General features: G+C 46.2%; 2 protein-coding genes across 8 annotated transcripts in view; one reads left to right on the top strand and one right to left on the bottom strand.

Annotated features, from left to right (window-relative positions):
* The window catches only part of JAK1 (Janus kinase 1), a 62,336-nt gene extending 58,921 nt beyond the window's left edge, over positions 1-3,415 (top strand). For all 3 annotated transcript variants that reach the window (XM_042783863.1, XM_042783871.1, XM_042783859.1), the window contains exons 22-25: positions 45-217; positions 662-779; positions 1,147-1,257; positions 2,872-3,415. In XM_042783863.1, coding sequence (XP_042639797.1) covers positions 45-217; positions 662-779; positions 1,147-1,257; positions 2,872-2,973 — 504 coding nt within the window. In that variant the 3' untranslated portion in view covers positions 2,974-3,415. The remainder of the gene's footprint in view (positions 1-44; positions 218-661; positions 780-1,146; positions 1,258-2,871) is intronic.
* Positions 3,416-5,937: 2,522 nt separating this feature from the next.
* Positions 5,938-14,833, bottom strand: part of RAVER2 (ribonucleoprotein, PTB binding 2) — a 36,601-nt gene continuing 27,705 nt past the window's right edge. For 3 of the 5 annotated variants that reach the window (XM_042783874.1, XM_042783882.1, XM_042783889.1), the window contains exons 10-14: positions 13,067-13,178; positions 12,516-12,661; positions 10,690-10,779; positions 9,903-10,031; positions 5,938-6,673 (exon numbers count right to left, since the gene is read on the bottom strand). In XM_042783874.1, coding sequence (XP_042639808.1) covers positions 6,527-6,673; positions 9,903-10,031; positions 10,690-10,779; positions 12,516-12,661; positions 13,067-13,178 — 624 coding nt within the window. In that variant the 3' untranslated portion in view covers positions 5,938-6,526. The remainder of the gene's footprint in view (positions 6,674-9,902; positions 10,032-10,689; positions 10,780-12,515; positions 12,662-13,066; positions 13,179-14,833) is intronic. The other 2 variants (XM_042783897.1, XM_042783903.1) reach the window with 2 other exon arrangements.

Here is a 14,833-nt window from a genome sequence, read left to right as displayed (position 1 = left end):
AAAGTATTGGAGAAACCGGCATAAAAGACTTTCTTCTCTCTTAGGGAATGGACTATTTGGGCTCCCGTCAGTACGTGCACCGCGACTTAGCGGCAAGAAACGTCCTTGTTGAAAGCGAGAACAGAGTGAAGATTGGAGACTTCGGTCTCACCAAAGCGATCGAGACCGACAAGGAGTACTACACTGTCAAAGACGACCTCGACAGCCCTGTTTTTTGGTAAGAACTTACAACTCGTTTTCTTTAACCAGACCGTGCAGCGGAATTACTTGTCTGCTCCCGTAGCCTCAGGCTTCTGGGCGTCCTCGGGGTTTTTCCTGTTTTGATAAGAGGCCTAAATAAAGATACAACATCAGAGCAAGGAAAAGGCACCTGGGAGACTATACATATCTACTCTGGTCTCGTTTATTTCTTCCTGCGCTTAATGATCCATTTTCCCACAGCTTTGTGGGTTTGCTCTCTAGTTTCATAGTGCCTTGCTGTGTAAGTTGCACGTTATTTACTACTCCGGGGGGACCCCAGGCCCCGTGGGCACCACGGTTTCTATACAAGGACTCCACAAAGGCAGAACGTGTTGGTTCACTTCCTGTAAAGGCACGTGGGCTGGGCGCGTACCAGTCGATCGCGTAAGCTCTGAGTAACGGTGTGGTGCTGTGCCCACAGGTATGCTCCGGAATGTTTGCTTCAGAGTAAATTTTACATCGCCTCGGACGTCTGGTCGTTTGGGGTGACGCTGTACGAACTGCTTACCTACTGTGATTCGGAGTCCAGTCCCATGGCAGTAAGTGGCTGCGAAAGAAATTGCTGCTAAAGCTGCTTAAATCAGCTATTTAAAAAAAAAAAAAAATTTTTAGAAACAAGTGGTGGAATGAATCTCTTGGTATTATGAAAACAACCTTTGTACTTATCTGTCACTAAAGGCCCTGTACAGAGATAAGTTGTGACCGCGTGTCCTGGTAAGGAAACTGTATTTATAAATGTTACCATCTATTTTCTAACATGAGTACACGGTGCGCGGTGCCCGTACGATAAGCATCTAGTGTTCGTTTTCATTTTGAGATTCAAATGTCATCTTAATGTCACGCTGAAACGCCTGGATTTGGTGCAGGGTGAGAAGGATTCGTGGCTGACTCCGGCTCTTTTCACAGGAATTCTTGAAAATGATCGGCCCCACGCAGGGACAGATGACGGTGGCACGGCTGGTGCGCGTCTTGCAAGAAGAAAAGCGTTTGCCACGTCCGCCCAGCTGCCCGGAGGAGGTAATGGGTGCACCTGCACTTTGATAACGGTGCCTTTCCTTGGACACGAAGTAGCAGCAAGAGCTTGAAGGTTGAAAAGGTTGGGTAGACCTGGCTAACCTTGCTCGGAAGGGTTCGCTCGTAGGCATTTCCAAGGTTTTTAAGCATTATTTTTAAATGTTTTTTTGACGCTAGATTGCGGCGTCCCTTCCAAGGGGTTCAGAACTTTCCTTTCGTGCCCGGATCCGTGTAACATTCATTCAGCACCCTCCTGGTTTTTGAAGCGCAGAGCGCCCGGGTGTGCAGCTCCGCGGCGGCGAGGCGGGTCGGCCGCCCGGGCTGAGCCGCAGCCACGCCCCGTGCTGAACTCGGAGTGTTCATACGGCTTTTGCAGACGGGCTGGCATTGAAAGGCGGTCTCGTGATGTGACTTCGGGGGGTTTTGCTTACATTTATCACTTTGATTCCTGTTTTTTGAGGGCCCTTGTTAGTCAAAATTGTCCATACTTGCATTTCTTGTTGTAGTGTAATTGTTGGGATGAACATTTTTTTCATTCGTGAATCTAACTCAGAGTGTTCTGAAACAGCTGGAGTAATTTATAGTTTACAAACAGCTTCAATTCTAGGAAAATGCTTGTCAGCAAGGACTGTGTGAGTCTTCACGTTTCTTTTATACGTGAATTGAGGTAACTTTTCATTACCTGAGGATAATTGTCTTGGATTTATGCTTCTGTGGTAGCGTTGGGAACATACTGCAGATCACAAGGGTGTATACTTAAGGGTGCAGGATAATTAGAAGTTTTAAATTTCCTTAGCAGAGCTACAAACCGTGTGTACTGCTAGATGTATTCAGGATGACACATCTTCCCGAGGTGTGAAGTCTCTAGGAAAGAGCTCGGTTTCAGCATTGGTCTGTGCCTTGAAATTTGCAAATTAGGGCATGACGCCACGTCGGTAGTGCCGTGGTGTATGATTGTTTCTGAGAAATAGGCAGCCTGGCTCAGCTTACAGTCACGTTACAATTAACTGCTGTTGTGAATTCAGCTAATGTCCGTAAGGATGTGAAGTTGGTCAACCCATCTTGGGGGGGGGGGGGGGGAAAAAAAAAAAAAAAAAGAGGACTCTTATCTTACAAATGAATATGGAAGGAGGTTATTGAACAGAAGTCATACAAGTACAGAAAATGGAAAGTAACTATTATTCCGGAAGGGTTTAGGGCAGCCCGCTGCAGGGAGGCGAGGGGCTGGGCGCGGGGCAGGCGGCTGCCACCGTCGCGTGCGGAGCCGCACGGTTCCGTGTCGGAAGGAGGGGGCGAGGGGAGCCGAGGGGGAGCTGCTGGCCCCGCTCCCGCGGGTGCCCCGGGGGCGTTCGGAGGCAAAGCTGGGGGGGGGCTGGAGCTGCCCCCGGGGCTGGCGCCTTGTTTCAGGCTGGCTGCACCACCGGCCAGCCAAACGCACACCTCGACTTAAACAAACCCCACCCGGTAACAGGAACTTGATAATTCTGATCACAGTCTGAGGCGTGTTTCTGTCAGGGTCCTTCATTCATAGGAGTGAGAATCTGCTCCGCTATATTTACTGGAGAAACCCCTTAAATGTTTCACGCATCCTTTAAAAATTTCTTTTTTTGTCGTTAGGTGGACCAGCTGATGAGGAAGTGCTGGATATTCAAGCATGACGAACGGACGACCTTTCACAATCTGATTCAAGGATTTGAAACAATTATGAGTAAAATGTAAATTTTTTTTTTTTTATACTGTCAGTACTTTAAATGTGTGTCAAAATATAAATGCCCAAAACCCTTCATTTTTTTTTAACTACTGTAATTTGTACTCTGACTGTGCTAATGTGTTTAAAGGATTCTTTTTCCAACAGTTTTCCTTTTTAATTTTAGTCAACAGTTGGATCAAATTAATTAAAAGGTATGGCAGAAACAATAGCTTCAACTCCTTTTGCTGTTGCTATTGCAAGGCAGTTTTATATTTACCCGATTATGGTCTTACCGCAGTCTGAACCACCCTGACGAATGCGAACTGAAAGAGCGGCGTCAAAAAAAGCTGCAGTTCTCATTTAAACCAAGGCTGCTGTGCATGCTTGTTCCTTGAATAACTAAACTAGTCAACGTAAGAGGACCTGATACAGTGCTTTAATAATTTTTATAGGGTTTTGAGGAAGTTTTTTTTTAAAAAAAAAAAAAAAAGTTTGGCTGACAACTGTCCTTTATGTGCACTTAAATTTTAGTAACAAAAACCCAAGCCTGGCACAGAAAGCCAGAGAAGACAAAATAATCAGCTTGTCTTAACCAGTCTGCACTTGTGAGCTCTTACATGTATTTAAACAAAAATCTGCTTGACTGTCAAGTTCAAAAAAGCAAGCCCAAAAGCCTGGATCAGCAGGTACAGTTACGCATTTCAGTGAGAAACCCAGTTTCTGGCTAAATGTCAGCTCCCCCCCCCCCCCCATTACAGAGTTGTACCCCCGGAGCTTCTGCCGCTTGCGTGGGTGGCGCAGGTGCAGGGGCAAGTGAATGACAGTGCGGTGAACCGCGCAGGGGAGATCACTCCCACAGTTCGGGGAGAGAAAAGATAAATGAATCCATGTACAGAATTGGGGGGAAACACTCCCCTAACGAAGACTAATTATCTCAAGGAGAGGATCTGCCACTGGGGCAGCGTCCCTGGGAGAGGACACCCCCTCGAACCCACGCGAGAGTCTCTGTTCCCAGCGGTGCCAGCCGAGGGGTGCACGTCCCACGCGGGTTTTTGGTCAGTGATTTCTTTGGCCGGCACGTTAACTCATTTTAGCAGTTCTTCTGCAAAGCCGCTCGTTGTGCCTATGATGATCATTCTTGAAATAACAAACATTAAATATTTAATTTGACTTACAGACTCGAAGCACGCCTGGGCGCAGGATTCAGTTAACCAAAGGGAAACCAGTGGGGCCAGACTGGGACCACGTAGGTTTTGTTGTCAGGACCAGATGTAGCATTTAACCTGAAAGCAAGTCAAGGGAGGGCACTGTACTCTTGTTCTGTCAACCCCGGGGGCTTTGGGAATCGGTGGGTTAACTGGAAACCTTTTGCTTACGTACGTCCTACAACTTGGGAGATAAAGTTCTGAAGTGTTTTGAAAATGCGCTGGGATACTGAGTTCTGGCAATAATAGAAAGAGGTCTTTAACTATATATCTATATATATAAAAAACCTGTAATTATGAGGTCAGATTTATTTTTACAGTATTACCCGTTTTTTCTGTATGTCACTTATGAACCTGATTTAAATCTGTAAGCACTTTGTTACTCTTTATACAAACAAATCTAATAAAGATTTTTTTTTTCTCCACATGCATGCGTCTCAGTCATAACTTAAACAGAAGAAGATTTTTTTTAAATGTAACTCCCATGGGAACGGTGATTAGACCATCTCGTCTTCAAAACCCCCTTTCCCTACATCACACCATTAATTTAAAGGTAGTCCAGAGTTGCTTTCCTCCCACAGAAATCCACTTTAACTGTGTACCAACAATTTATTTTCATTGAAAAGCGTAACAAGATGAGGAAGTTGCATATGCAGTTTGACCAAAGTATTACAAGTGAATTTATCAATACATCCATGTGGAACCCCAGAAAAGCTCCTGCGTTGCTCTTTGGCCCTCGGCCCTGTGGCTGCCGGCCCCCCCCAGCGGCTGAGGGCCAAGTGGCTGGGCTGGGGGGGGTTAAGCTTTAAAAATGTGTCACCTGATCACATCACAAAGCTTGAAAAGCAGAGGTTAAGACTTCCTTCTTTTTATTATTTTAAAAAATCAGTATTGAAAGATGGCTTCAGTATTATCTAGCAAGATGAAGCAAGAAGGACCTGGGTTCTGGCCTCGAGGCTCAGTGAATTCAGTCCAGATGAATTTGCAACAGGATTCCAAGGCAGCAAACCCCCTGTCTGGCACAGAGGCCTGGCTCGTCGTTTATCATCTCTCATAAACAGTGAGTTCAAAAGTAATGATTTGTAAGTCTTCAGCTACAACGATTAACACAGAAAAGAAAGACTCGAGCCAGAGTTGCTTAGTGACTAAGCTAAAAATATAAGAAGTCTCTTTTTAAAAAAAAAAAAAAAAAAAGAACAGAAATACAATCAAGCTGGGAAGCGACAGCTGCGTGGTGCCACCTCCTGGCTGAGCCCCTGCCCTACCCCGGCACAGTGAGGACAGACTCTTTCCTTCCAGTGAGAACTACTCACAAAAGGTGGTACGATAGGAGGAGTGAAAAGCAGAGCCAGGCTGCTCTGCGCTAGCAGGCTTTGGAGTGCAGCAAATTTCAAAAGTGAAGATGCTTGGGGGAAAAAAAAAAAAAAAAAAAAAGAGTGAAGAGCGGGCAGGCAGGGTTAAAGACATCAGTGGTGCTTCTGCTCTAACGCCAAATAATCATCCCGGTCCAGAAGTCGGAGCACAAAGGCAGTTCATGTCTTCCACCCCCCAGTTACCTCTCCCAGCGCTCCGGCAGCCCTGCCTGACCCCCCACGCACCCCGGGGGAGGAGGCCGGTGCTTTGCCACATACACCAGTTTGCACAGCTGCCTTCCCAAACTGTCAATTACTTACTCCGGGGAAAAGCTGTGGCTTCTTGGCCTAAAAGCAGATAAAGGTTACGTCATCCTCCAGGTATCACCTATCCAAATGGAACTGATTATTGCAAGGCAGCACACAGTGCAGCATCTTACTTTTAACAAACATTTATTGAAAATGTCACAGAGGCTCTGGTAATACATTTGGTATATCTCCATTCCAGGATTAAGAGGAAATATTAAAAATATAAAGGCTGTAAATGCAGAACTCTTAATCCTGGAAAAAGTAAGATTGAAAAACAAAACCCCCACATTCTGAGTTAAAAAAATAAGAAAAAAATTACTATCGAGAATTACTCATCTTTTAACTTCCTCAGTCTGAGGACTAGAGAAAGGATCCACGTTCCCTCCTCAGTATTTTTATTGCTTTAAGCTGGTAAGTTACAAAATCACCCAGTTCCTTTGCTTTGTCAGCCTCGGCCCACTGTCAGTGGCAGCCGCCCAAGGACACACCATCCCCTCCTGTCAGAAGGCAAGGCAGCCTGCCGCGGCACGCCTCACCCCGCAGCAATACCTACCCTTTCCTTGGCAAATTCGCCCGTTACAGAGGGTTGTTCCTCTTGGGAAACTTGTAACCCACACAGAAAGAAGAATTATTTGTTTGAAGTTAAGGCAGCAATAAATAGCAGAGGTACGAAAAGCCTGCCTTCACACCCTCAGGCAGGAGTGATTATCTCGGTCTCAATAAACGCGCTTTTTTTTTAGAGAGGATTCTGCGTAACGTACTGCGGAGCCCTGAGTCTGCTGGCCGAGGTACTCCATGGGGCCAGGGTCTGGGGAGGAAATGAGGTATGAAGAGCCTCGCTTCTCACTTCTCGTCGGAGCCACCTGAGGACAAGAAGAAAACAAGTGACACATGATCCAGAGCAAACAGCGGCAATAAATAAAGCTCCAGGCTGGGAATTACCAAGGCCCAGGAGCCAGTACCTGACTCCAAAGGCCCGACGCCTTTGGCTTTAAGGTCCAGCTATACACAGCTCATGAGTCAGGGTTTGTGCCCTTTCCCTAAAAAAAAAAAAAAAAACAAAACAAAACAACCAAAACCACACCCCACCAAACCCAAGGGTAAATGCATTAGTGCCGCACCGTACAGGCGTTTTTGTGAGGGCAAAGGGCTGGCCGGGCACATAAAAAGCAGCAGCGTAACGGCCGCGCTATCACCCTGCCGTGTCGCAGCAGCTCCAGCCATCTTCAGCCTTTAAAGGTACCAGTGGGCCACCTTTCATTCCTCTTTCTTTACTTTTGGAGAGCTGCCCGGGTTAAACTCTCCCTGCACGGCTGTCACGGCAAGTCAGAAGTTGAAGGACTTGGTTTCCAGCCATGCCAGCGCGGGTGTGGGTTGCGGATTCAGGGTAACCATCTGCCCCTTGCAGGCAGGAGTTCACACCTGGTACCGAAGCAACGGAGAGAGCAGGAACGGCTCTTTAATCAAATTCAACTAAAATGCCTCACTCTGATGCTCAGAAAGCCCCGAGCAGGGTTTCTGGGGAGGGCTGAGGCTGCCCCACCGCCACGGGCTCCTTGGGGTACACGGGGCTCAGGTTCAGCTCCTCGCTGGGATCCATCAGAGCAGGATGTTGCTCCATCCATGCACCTGCAGCACTACAAGCCGCACCCTACGCATTAGAGCCCAGCGCCCTAATCAGTGACTCTTGCTCACTTCTTTCCCCCCACGGGTCATTAATGTCATTACCAAATGGCTTAAACAGTTGCCTTGTTCTCCAAGACTGAAGCATCTGCCCTGTAACAACCCCCTGAACCTGATCTGGCCACATGCTGCTCAGCCACGCTGCAGGTCCTGGGTTAAGTCTGGCTCCTGGAAGGTTGGGGGGTTTGGTTCACGTTGGAGTAAATATTTTAGAAACCTTTATATGCTTCGCAAAGTGGGACACTAATTCCTTACCCCAACCAAAAGACCAGCTGTAGCGACCAAATGTCCCTGAGCCAAACACTTCCTAGCACTTCTCAGAAGCGCCCCGTGCTAATTCACATTCGCAACTCAAATTACCCTCAGCCAAGTCTAATTTCATTTTATTGTGCACTTGTCCTTATCATAAATAGGAACTGGCCCGAGGAAAGACTTTTAGTTGTCCCCTCGTCCTCTCTCCTGCACTAACAGCTGTGGGGCTGTCACACACGTACTGTAACCCTCTGCTGTGTCCTCCACCGTGGGCTTTGTACGAACCTCCGACCGTGCTCCTCCTGCACCTCCGAAACGCAGCTCCCACGAGCAGGAGAACAGGCTGCAGGGTTAAAGCAAGCGCACGCACACGAGCACACACTCTGAACCGATACGGAGCCTCCTGGGGACCAGCCCGTGTCCCTTCTTCACTGAGATTTCTCTTTTCAACTCAGGAATGAGAAAAGTACCTCGCTGCAGAGGCAAACCGTACTTCTGTTTCGTCTCTGCCGGGGGACCAACCGCTCTCTTTCTGCCCTTTATGGCATCCGGCATTAAGACAAACTTTCAAGCAAGCTGCTCAACATCACCTCCACCGACAAGCTTTCCTCTTCAGACTGGAAATAAACTGAAAGGCATTCGTTAGATCTAACCCCATACTATCTCCTTCTCTTGTCACAACTTCACTCTTTTCCCGGCCTATCACAGCTGCTGGGAACCTGCAATCTTTTGCTGCGCAGAGCTAGAGATTTCACAGCCCCTGGCACAGTGTTCAGGCCTCGGCTGTCTTTATCCCAAGACGTCAAAGCCAGCTCCAGCCAGGCCTCGCCTCCTCTGCAGGAGTCACAAATTGCCGCAGTTCTGTGCTCCTGCTAAATCTCCTCCAAAAAAACGGGAATCTCACGCCACAGCATCACATGCTGAATCTGGCTACTGACCTCTGCGCAGCAAAGGGATTTGATGCCGAGATGGAGGAGAGCGAGCCGCGCAGGAGCCCGGGCCCCTACCCTCTCCCAGACACGACGGGGTGACTTCAGCTCCTCCCGGCGTGCCCGGACACCGCGCGAAGGGCCGCGAGCTGCGCTGGAGGCCGGAGAGCCAGCCCCTGGAGGGATCAGCATCGCTCTCAGGGCTGCGTGGCTGGGGCTGGACTCAAAAAGGCAGCTGCTCCAAAGCAGATGACAATCTGGCTTTTAAGGTCTCTCCCATCCATGAAAACAGGAGCAAAACAAAACAAAACAAAAAAAAAAACGTGATTTACCTAGAGCACGAGGGTGTGAATTGCTCAGGAAATGAGAAGTCCTTTGTTCAGACTGAACAAAGCTTTTATCCCCACCGTCCTGGCCTGTCCTAAGCCATCTCCTCTTTAGTCCAGACTCCAGCGTCCTATAAGCTAGGCCTCCCAGCTTCCAGAGCATTTCCCCATCCCTCCCACATACTTTATTGATGGAAAGTGTCTACTGGGCGCCAGAGACGAAGGAAGCCTTGCTCAGTGAGTCTGGCTGAAGTAGGCTGCATCTGACCTCTGTTACAATTTCAAATAAAAGCCATTTCGAAATGGTTTTCCTCCCGGCATCCAGTGAAGAGCATTGCAAAGCAGAGGCTGTAGGTAACCCGAACACTGCCTTGATTTGTTAACTCCACTTCAGAGGTTTTATCCCAGTGGCGCTCACTGCAAACCATCTGCAAGTCAGGCAAAAAAATCCATCTAATAATCAGTGTGAACTATTTCTTCTTCCTTTGTTCACTTCCTACTTTACTTGCCTCCTTCAAGGCATTTTTGCACATTCAGCCTCACAGGTACCACCTTCCCAAGATGCTTGTTCACAGACATCCAGCCTTTCTTTGCCTGTGGGTTTCGATGGAGTGTGGGCAGTGAAGAAGACTGATCTCCAGGGTGCTGGAGGGCTCTGAGGGGGTCTGGCGCTGGCACGCCCTGACCAACCACTGCTTTTATTTATCACTTGACCCAGGAACTGTGTGTGATCCCGAGCCAGTCGGGACACTGAGGAGCACAGATGCAGTGGAAAAGCTCTGCCTTGGCTTGTTGTGGGTCCGAAGTCCACTCGGTGGCAGCATAAGACAAATAAGAAGCGCTTCCACCACCACCTGGCTAGGGCTGCATCTGCAACCACTTTGCTCCGTCTCTCCTCTCACCTTATTTAATGGGTTTTGTGACGGAAGCTGCAAGCTGCCTGGCTGGTATGATCCCTGGGCTCCACTGTAAAGTGTAGGCATGACCTGCAAGCAGGTACTGTAGTCTGGGTAAGATCCACCTGTAGATTCCTAAATGCAGAACGGGATCCGTGATCAATCAGAATTTGAAAGAAAATGGGTTTAATAATTCATTTTTACTCGACATAGTATGAGCATTCAGCAGATATGAAAATATCTGAGTCACACTGAATTGCTAAAAGGAGCGTCCAATTCACAGCAGCTCTGGCATGCAGCAATTTCTTGAGCAAACCGTAGGATTACGGGGGATGTTTTCATTCACACAGTTCCTTAAGAAAAACCAAAAGAGTGCTCCTCATTGGTCAAAGAAACGTTGGGCTATATAACGGCCTGAATGAGAAACAATCCTTCAGTAGACTCACTGGGAAATAACGTTATGGCGTGCCGTTTCTTGGGCAGGAGTATTTTAATATACTCCTGAACTTTACGTGTAACTTTGGATTGTGGGATTTTAGAGAGAGGGATATTTACGCCAGATATAATCAAAAGCGTGAGCGCGACTCCTGGAGAGGAACGGTGCAGGGAGGCCCTGCGGAAGGTGACCATGCAGTGCCATTCGTCCCGCGCTCTCCAGCCCCTTATTTCTGCGGTAGCGCCGGCAGCAGCCACTATCAACAAACAAAGCGGGTGTCCAGAGTCCAAAAGCACCCTTACAGCTGATGGGAGAAACAGCCAACGGAGACAGGAAGAAAATAAAATTATTTCTCACCTCGGAGGCTTCATTTTCAAATTCATCGACTCTTGCCTGGGTAGAGTTATATGCCTGAGCATAATGCTGATACCACTGCTGAACAGCCTCCTATAAAGGAGGAAAAAACCTCTTCCCATTAGCTGTCTACTAAGATCACTTTAAATGAAAACAGTTCTTATGGCCTCACAGGACGTGAGAATGAATAAATGGCAAAGCTATCCAAGAAGCATCAAAACATGTTTGACAGCAGTGATAAAGCTCAAACCAAACATTTAAAACTATGTTAAGTGCTTAAAAGACACACAAGGCACCGCTGCCTTGGCAGGGGACACAAGTACAATGTAATTTCTGTTACATGGAAGGAACAGACAGTACAAATACAGCGGAACGATGACATGTGGCATCTCTGCACCAAAGTGACATCATTTGAGTCCTTCGTGTCACTAAAGATAATACTAATAACACTGATATTTTTGGACAGTATTTTAAGGATTTGGGGTTAGGAACTACCTCCAGGAGACATCAAAATGAATTTCAAGCCAATAATCAGATTCAAACAAAACACAAGTTTTGTTTTGGCAAGAAAACTCAGTTAGTGCTTACAGGAACCACAGCACGACAGCGCGCGGGACAACCGTTCTGCTTCTCCAACCCACAAGTGTCACCGGACCTGATCTGACCAGGAGGTGGGTCTGGCTCCCAGTAAAGCTCCCTGCTGCAGCGACCCTGTCCCCCCAACCCCTCCTGGCCAGGCCAAGACCCTCCCAGTACAAAGCAACCCCCGTGCCCACCCATGCACCCACTCTCTGTCCTCCAGACCCAACCAGCTCCCACGGCAGCCCTGCTCTACCCCCGGAGTTTTGGCGCCGCGCAGATTTCCTTGCCAGCAGCCCAGGAGAGGGGAGCACCGCTTGTTTCTGTCTCCCCGTCGCAGGAGGAGAGATCAGGCAGCTCTGGGGACAGGGCAGGGGGAGACCTGCAACAGAGCCAGGGCGGGTATCTCCGCGCAAACCCAAGATTTTTATAGATTACCCGACGGCACTACAATCCACTTCTCATTTTTGGTTTGTAGACAATTATATTTCTACACAGACTAGTGATGGCTAATGAAAGTATGGAAATGTTATTTCCGGAGTGTCCCTATGTCTGTGAAACCCAGGACTTGCTCTCAGTACACTCTCCAGACAAGGGGCAGCCCTCCACCTTAACGGCCATGCTCCGATCACCAAATGGGGCATGTGATGAAGAAATCCCGTGCGGTGAAACCAGCTGGCAGACTGCAAAAATTCCCCACGCTCTACAGGAACTGGCAGACAGAACACACTCTTCTCTGGGATCTAGCCAAGGTTCAAGAAAACCTGAAAACTTCTTGGGAAGGGAAGGAGAAAAACTTCATGGTTTTGAAGAGAGACGAAAGCCAAGTTGCGATTTTTTAACCGAGAAGCAATCTTGCTATGGTTATGACACTGCAGCAGGGAATGTCTGGAGGCTTTTATTTTGACTGGCATTAGGTGTACTTTGTGCTAAATCTGTTCTGCGCACTGAAAAAGATAAACTATCAGTGAAGAGGACCTATAGGGTTCCTCTGGAAGAAGAGGGTGGGCTTTGGCTGTAGGAAAGCCTTGGAACTGCTCAAGAGCGGTTCGTGATGTTGGGCAACGCTGTTCGACTGCACGCAGGGCTACCAGACCACATGTGTACCGAGAAGTGCATGAAGAGTACACAGAGAAAAACAATGAGCAGCTCAGGGAGGGATCTCCGAGCAGATCTCTGCCAAAAATCCTGCTACCAGAGCTCTGAGTGATAAACCAGGCTTCAGAATAAAGAGCTGCAAAACAACGTACCTGGGTGTATTCCCCATGCTGTTGAGAGTAATTGAAATAATTTTCCATCGCATGTTGTGATGTAGTTCCCTGAGACACAGCAGCATCCGCGATGTTGTTCGGAAGTCCGGTCTGCTGCGGTGGACTAGAGGCTTTGCTGGCAATTGCTGTTCATAACACAAAGAACAGACAGTTTGTACAAACACATGGTTTGTATAAACGGCAAAAATTAGCAACAGCAAAGATTAGGTTGTTTAGCAATATTCTGGGATTAGAACAGAAATTTGTTACTTCAGATTAGGCTGTGCTCAAAATTTATCAGTGCTACTAATAATTGAAAGGTTTTTTTAGACATTTGTCTACATCTGTAAGCCCATTAACTCTGAAAATTCACCCTTCCCAAATAAAATTCTAACCAGGAGGATAGAATCGCATTGCAATTTTAAGACAGACTACAAGATTTCCTTAAAGATAAATGCTGTGGTCACTGGAATTACCTGCCAAACAGAATAACGATTCGCCACAGTCTGATCAAGGGAACTTGCAACTAAAACCACTAAAAGTTTGCTTACCTGGAAGACATATACCAGGCAACACACTTGCCAAATTCAGGTAAGGGTTGGTACTGAGACGTATTTCTTTTGGTGGTTCTCCTAGCAGCGAAGTCTGTTTTTTCAAGGGAGTCTGCAAAACAATTGGACAGGTCAGATGTGCATTAATTCATACAACATTTTTCAGAAATAAGACAAGTGTCCCAGAAGGATTTTGAAAAAAGCTTAGCTCTACAAAATGTACAGGAAAACTTAAAACAAATACAGGGGACAACTATCTGGACACATTGCCTGTACTTTTTTCTTGCCAAATAATTTTGTAGGAATGTTTCTCTTTAGACTGTAAATTACTAAAGGATATTAAAAAACAAACAAACAAAAGAAAACTTTTTAGATTCAAGTAAAGGAGTAATAACCACCAGAATGACCCCAGATACAGACAGGTAGCATTAAGTATGTGACCAAGACAAAAACCGACTTCTCACCCCGAGTCACAAGCGAATAAAGGACAAACGAACCCTGGAGTGGAGATGGGACCCTGCCTGCAATCCGCCGCTCTAACACATCTCACTGATCACTCTATTTATAAGTCTGTGCTTAAAGGGGAAAATGTTTATGCGTGGACATGAAGTGTCAGGGCTGACTCACTCCTCCAAACCACCAAAAGTGTTTCCTATGAGAGACCAGGAAGGATACACTACCAGCTTATTTCCCTTTAGCTTATGTTAGAACAAATACCAGAAATAAGGATGAAGTAGCTATAGCAAGTTGCATAGTTTGTCTGAAATACACGGCTGAAAGACTCTACCTCTACATTCTACTCTCCATTTATTCTGTTCATTTTTTCAAAGACAATTAAGGAAAAAAAAAAAACAAAACGCTATTTTAATGGATTAATACTATTCTACTAAAAACAGTATTAATTGACAATTTTTCCAAAACAGTCAGACCAGTTTTTAAACACAAAAAGCTTTCAAGAGTGCTGAAATTCTTCATGTGGATGCAAAAGCAGGCATTTAAGACAGTATGACTGTTCAGCATCAGCATACAGACTGTGGCTGTCTTGTCAAGGAAGTGATTTTTGCAAACTGGGCCTTCTGTCTACTGATGAAGAAAAGGAAACAATTAAAACATCTGCCAGGATTTCAAAAAAAGAACTCTTCCTTATAAACAATACTCATAGAAATAAATGAATTATCTAGACTTCTAATGGTTTAATTACATTTCCTTTAACTAAATGAAATACTGAAACAAACCACTAATTTTATAAATGTATACATACACCCTGGGTATTTTCTCCATGTGTATCAGTACATAGGTAAAATTCCACTTCATTACAATAAAAAAACTATTTAGAAAATGGAAAATGTACTTTCTGAAATAGGACCAGATCTTCCAAAGCTGTCTAACAAAGGCAGATACCAGTACTGCATAGAATCTAATCGCTTCAGATGCTTCAGAACATATGTAAGGAAAACACAGATCTGATCTGAATTAAGAACATGCTTCCACATAAACGTCAAAGTATTTACGCATATTATAAAAAAAGTTAATTCTGGTAAGGGCAGGAAAAAACTTCTGAAAAAACTAGACCGTTCTGGTTCAACTTAAACCCCATCCCACCACCTTTCCACCCCTTTTTTCAAGGGAATAAATATTAAGACTGATACAGACTAAGAATATGTCAGCTACGACTAAGAGATTCAAAGTGGAAAATTTACACACACATATATACACACACCACCTGGAAATCCAAAGGCCCTACATACCACCAGAATTGCTCCTGAT

Source organism: Tyto alba, unplaced genomic scaffold (genome assembly GCF_018691265.1).
Source record: "Tyto alba isolate M040663 unplaced genomic scaffold, T.alba_DEE_v4.0 Super-Scaffold_1000006, whole genome shotgun sequence".
Taxonomy (NCBI): domain Eukaryota; kingdom Metazoa; phylum Chordata; class Aves; order Strigiformes; family Tytonidae; genus Tyto; species Tyto alba.
The sequence above is the reverse complement of the archived record's forward strand: the minus strand, read 5'-3'. Positions and strand labels throughout refer to the sequence as shown.